This window comes from Lipotes vexillifer, unplaced genomic scaffold, assembly GCF_000442215.2.
Source record: "Lipotes vexillifer unplaced genomic scaffold, Lipotes_vexillifer_v1.1 scaffold1114, whole genome shotgun sequence".
Classification (NCBI taxonomy): domain Eukaryota; kingdom Metazoa; phylum Chordata; class Mammalia; order Artiodactyla; family Lipotidae; genus Lipotes; species Lipotes vexillifer.
In genome coordinates this window covers 999,715-1,005,714 of record NW_006779031.1, presented here as the reverse complement: position 1 = coordinate 1,005,714, position 6,000 = coordinate 999,715, and the positions used below count along the sequence as shown (strand labels likewise).

At 38.3% G+C, this 6,000-nt stretch overlaps 1 protein-coding gene across 2 annotated transcripts in view; it reads right to left on the bottom strand.

Moving 5' to 3' along the window:
- ATP11C (ATPase phospholipid transporting 11C (ATP11C blood group)) overlaps window positions 1–6,000 on the bottom strand; it is a 100,764-nt gene that overhangs the window by 77,543 nt on the left and 17,221 nt on the right. For both annotated transcript variants that reach the window (XM_007452066.1, XM_007452065.1), the window contains exon 5: window positions 5,882–5,989. In XM_007452066.1, the coding sequence (XP_007452128.1) occupies window positions 5,882–5,989 (108 nt within the window). The remainder of the gene's footprint in view (window positions 1–5,881; window positions 5,990–6,000) is intronic.

Genomic DNA, 6,000 nt, shown 5'->3' with positions numbered 1-6,000 from the left:
GGGGGGGGGGGGGGGGTGACAGCAAAAACAGAAAGAGGAATGGAGAGAAAAGGAGAGTTGTGGGAGACTTTTACTTGCTTTGCGATTTTACTTCATGCCCTGGGAGCAACAGATTTAATGCTATGAATCATTTATGCTGCCTTTGGTTCTTACGTGAACAAAAAGTTGAGTTTCTACGACTGGTTTGGAAACTTCAGATCCTAACCACTCTAATTCATCACAAGGTCCTCCCCTCTGGGATGCAGAGAACAGAGAAAAGAAAAAAGAGTGGAAGAAAGACATTTTATGTCAAACTTGGGTAACCCTCCCACTCTGTAGCCTTCCTCCCATCATTACTATAAGAAAATGCAAGACAATTTACTTATTGCTGGGGATATGGACAACTTATGTCTGGAATTCCGAGTATTTAATAAATAATTCAGCAGTGATAATACCTGATGAAAGTATAGGGAGGAGAGTGTCATTTTGTATGAATCCATACCGCAGCGCTGAATCATCCTGGCACGTGGTATTTCACCCACCTGCTTCTCTTTCTGTTCCATATATCTTGCTCCCTTGTTCTGGAGGATTTGATTTCCACTAGGTTCTATAATTTAATCCATATTCGTATAGAAACATTCTTTTAAAAATAATACAAAATCGACAAACAATTTTGGAAGACTAACAAAACTAGAAGATTAACAAAATTGACAAACCCTTAGCTAGACTAAGAAAAAAAGAGAGATGCAAACAGCTAATGAAAGAGAAGACATCACAACTGATGGCAGAGAAATAAAAAGGATTATAAGAGACTACTACAATTATATGCCAATAGATAAATACCTAGAAACATACAACCTACTAAAACTGAATCACGAAGAAGTAAAAAATCTGAGTAGATCTAAAATTAATGAGAAGATTCAAGCAGGAATCAAAAACAGAAGAAAAGCCCAGGATCAGATGACTTCACTGGAGAATTCTACCAAGCATTTAAAGAAGAAATAACAATCCTTCCCAATTCTTCTAAAGAATCAAAGAGGGGGGAACAACCCCTAACTTATTCTATGAGGCCAGCATTTCCCTGATACCATCACCAGAAAAAGACAGTACAAGAAAACTACAGACCAATTTCCTCAACGAATACTGATTCAAAAAATCTTAAAACACTACCAAATCAAAATCAACAGCACATTAAAATGACATACACCATGACCAAATGGGATTTATCATTGGGATCCAAGGATATATATATGAAGATCAATCAATGTAATGCAACACATAAACAATGTGTTGCATGATCATCTCAGTCAATGCAGAAAAGGCATTTGGCGTAATTCAACACCCTTTCATGGGCTTTCCTGGTGGCACAGTGGTTAAGAATCTGCCTGCCAATGCAGGGGACACGGGTTCGAGCCCTGGTCCAGGAAGATCCCACATGCCGTGGAGCAACTAAGCCTGTGCGCCACAACTACTGAGCCTGTGCTCTAGAGCCCGTGCTCTGCAACAAGAGAAGCCTCCGTAATGAGAAGCCCGCGTACCACAACAAAGAGTAGCCGCCACTTGCCGTAAAAAGAGAAAACTGGCACACAGCAACAAAGACCCAATGCAGCCAAAAATTTAAAAAATTTTAAAAAAAAGTCTATACTATCCAAAGTGATCTACGACTCAATGGACTTCCTATCAAAATGTAATGGCATCTGTTTCAGAAATAGAAAAAAAAATCCTAAAATTCATATGAAATCTCAAGGGACCCTGAGTAGCCAAAACAATCTTGAAAAGGAAGAACAAACTTGGAGGTCTCATATTCCCAGATTTCAAAACGTACTAAAACAAGAAAGCAACAGAAATTAAGACTGGCATAAAGACAGCTACATAAGGGGGCTTCCCTGGTGGCACAGTGGTTGAGAGTCCGCCTGCCGATGCGGGGGACACGGGTTCGTGCCCCGGTCTGGGAAGATCCCACATGCCGCGGAGCGGTTGGGCCCGTGAGCCATGGCCGCTGAGCGCTGCGCGTACGGAGCCTGTGCTCCGCAATGGGAGAGGCCACAACAGTGAGAGGCCCGCGTACCGCAAAAAAAAAAAAAAAAAAAGACAGCTACATAAGCCAATGAATAGAGAACTGAGAAATAAACTCTTGCACATAGGGCCAAATGATTTTCAACAAGGGTGCTAAGACCATTCAATAGGGAAAGGACAGTCTCTTCAACAAATGGTTTTAGAAAAAATGGGTATCTATATGCAAAAGTATTAATAGAGTTGGATTCTTACATCACATACAAAAATTAACTTGAAATGAATGAAAGACCTAAATGTGAGACCTGAACCCATTAGACTCCCAGAAGAACATGGAGAAAAAGCTTCAGGACATTGGACTTGGCAATGATTTCTTGGACATGACACCAAAAGCACAGGACAAAGATCAAAATTAGAAAATGAGAATACATGACCAAAGTAAACAATCAGCAGTGAAAAGGCAACCTACAGAATAGGAGAAAATATTTGCCAATCATATATCTGATGAGGGGTTAATATCCAGAATATATAAGGAACTTCTACAACTCAACAACAAACAAATACCCTGATTAAAAAGTGGGCAAAGGACTTGAACAGACATTTCTCCAAAGAAGATATATAAATAGCCAATAGGCACATGAAAAGATGCTCAACACCACTAATCATTAGGGAAATGAAAATCCAAGCCAAAACAAGATATCATTTCACACCCATCAGGATGCCCACTACCAAAAGAACAGAAAAATACAAGTGCTCAAGAGGACAGGGAGAAGTTGAAACCCTTGTGTAGTCTAGACGCTAACATAAAATGGTGCATCCATTATGGAAAACAGTATGGAGGTTCCTGCACAAATTAAAAATATAATTACCATACGATCCAGAAATTCTACTTCTGGGTATATATCTAACGTAATTCAAAGCAAGATCTTGAAAAGTTATTTGTATATCTGTTTACTGCAGCATTATTGACATGGCCAAGAGGTAGAAGGAAGCCAAACGTCCATCAACAGATTAACTGATAAAGAAAGTGTGGTATATACATACAATGGAGTATTTACATAGCCTTAAAAAAGGGGAAATCCTGTCCTATGCCACAACATAAATGAACCTTGAAGACATTATGCTAAGCGAAATAAACCAGTCACAAAAGGACAGATACTATAGTTCCCTCTCACAGGAAGTATCTCTCTAAAGTAGTCCAAGTAATAGAAACAGAAAATAGAAAAGTGTGTACCAAGGGTTAGAGGTTTGCTGTACAACAATGTGAATATACTTAACACTACTGAACTGTATACTTAAAAATGGTTAAGGGCTTCTCTGCCAGCGCACTGGTTAAGAATCCACCTGCCAGTGCAGGGGACACGGTTCGAGCCCTGGTCCAGGAAGATCCCACATGCCGCGGAGCAACTAAGCCCGTGAGCCACAACTACTGAGCCTACGGCTCTAGAGCCCACGAGCCACAACTACTTAAGCCAGTGAGCCACAACTACTGAAGCCCGTGCACCTAGAGCCCGTGCTCCACAGCAAGAGAAGCCACCACAATGAGAAGCCCACGCGCAGCAACAAAGACCCAATGCAGCCACAAATAAATAAATAAATAAATATTTTTAAAAAATGGTTAAGATGGTAAACTTAGTATTATGTGTTTTTTATCCCAATAACACAATAAAATAAAAATAAATAAATAATACCTTAAGACTAGGATAAAATATTTGGAAAAGACCCATCTGATAAAGGACTGTTATCCAAAATATACTAAGAAAAACCAAAAAAACTATTAAAACTCAACAATATGAAAATGAACAATCTGATAAAAAAAATGGGCCAAGGACCTAATAGATACCTCATTAAAGAAGATATTCAAATGGCAAGTAAGCATATGAAAATATGTTCAACACCATATGTCATTAGGGAATTGCAAATTAAGACAAAAATGAGATACCACTATACACCCATTAGAACAGCCAAAATCCAGAACACTGACAATGAATGCTGGCCAGGATATGGAGTAACAGAACTCTCATTCACTGTTTATGGGAATGCAAAGTGGGTAGCTATGTTGGAGACAGCCTGGAAGCTTCTTATGAACTAAACATACTCTTAACATATGATCCAGTAATCACACTACTTGGCATTTACCAAAATGAACTGAAATCTTACGTCCACACAAAAACCTGCACATGGATGTTTACAGCAGTTTTATTTGTAATTGCCAAAACATGGAAGCACCCAAGATGTCCTTCAGTAAGTGAATGGATAAACAAACTGGTACATCTAGACAATGAAATATTATTTAGTGAAAAAAGAAATGAGCTATCAGCTAGTGGGAAGCAGCCGCATAGCACAGGGAGATCAACTCGGTGCTTTGTGACCACCTAGAGGGGTAGGATAGGGAGGGAGGGTGGGAGAGAGGGAGACGCAAGAGGGTAGAGATATGGGAACATATGTATATGTATAACTGATTCACTTTGTTATAAAGCAGAAACTAATACACCATTGTAAAGCAATTATACTCCAATAAAGATGTTAAAAAAATAAAAATAATAATTTGGACCAAAAAAAAAGAAATGAGCTATCAAGCCATGAAAAGACGGAGGAAACTTAAATGCATTATTACTAAGTGAAAGAAGCCAATTTGAAAAAGCTACATACTGTATGATTTTCACTACATGACACTATGAAAAAAGGCAAAACTATGGAGACAGTAGAAAGAAGAGTGGTGACCCGGGTTGGAGGGAGGGATGAATAGGCAGAGCACAAACGATGGTTAGGGCAGTGAAATGATTCTGTGTGATACTATAGTGTATAGGTCATTATACATTTGTTCAGACTCACTGAATATGTAACACCAAGAGTGAATCCTAATCTAAACTATGGACTTTGGGTTATAATGATGTGCCACTGGAGGTTCACTGATTATAACAAATATGCCACTCTGGTGGGGGATAATGATTATGAGGAAGGTTGCACCTGTGTGGAGAAAGGGGTGTATGTCAACTCCATAATTTCTGTTCAATTTTGCTGTGAACTTACAACTGCTCTAAAAAGTAAACCTTACTATTAATTAAAATAAAACCTGTTGGGAACAAAAAATATTATTTGATGTGGACAAGTCTAAAATTTTATCGACAGGACTCTTATTGGGTAATATGAAACAATGATTAATTTGGATAAAAAATTAAATTGCCTGAGATATTAAAAAATAACAATACCTTTGAACTATCATACATTGCTGGTGGAATATAAAATGGTATATAGCTGCTGTGGAAAACAGTTTGATGGTTCATGAAAAAGTTAACCATAGAGTCAGCACATGACCTAGCAATTCTACTCCTACGTATATACCCAAAATAATGGAAAACAGGTGTTCAAACAAAAACTTGTACATGAATATTCATACTACCAATATTCCTAATAGCCAAAAGGTAGAAGAAACCTAAAATGTCCATCAACTGATGAATGGATAGACAAGATATGGTATAGCTAATATATGATGGAGTATTATTCAATCATCAAAAGGAATGAAGTACAGAATGAAGTACATGCCACAACATGAATGAACCTCAAGAACATAAAAATAAGTGACAGAAGCCAGACATAAAGGCCACATAGTGTATGATTCCATTTATATGAAATATCTAGAATAGGTAAACCCACAGAGACAGAAAGGAGATTAGTGGTTGCCAGGGCCTGTGTGAGGGAGGAATGCAGCATGACTACTTAATGGCTATGGGGGTTTCCCTTTCCGGGTGGTGAAAATGTTCTGGAACTAGACAGTATTGATGGTTGCACAGCACTGTGAATGTACGAAATGCCACTGAATTGTACATTTTAAAATGATGTGCTCTTACTGTAATTTTAAAAAAGAATGAACTACAAAACTTAATACCTTGATTTTTTCACTCTCTTTTCTCACTCGCTTTGCATTTTCAATAATGTAAACAGTGCTCTTGTTGACTTCATTGTCAGCTCTGTGCCTCAGCCAATCCTCATATCCCTAGAAGGATA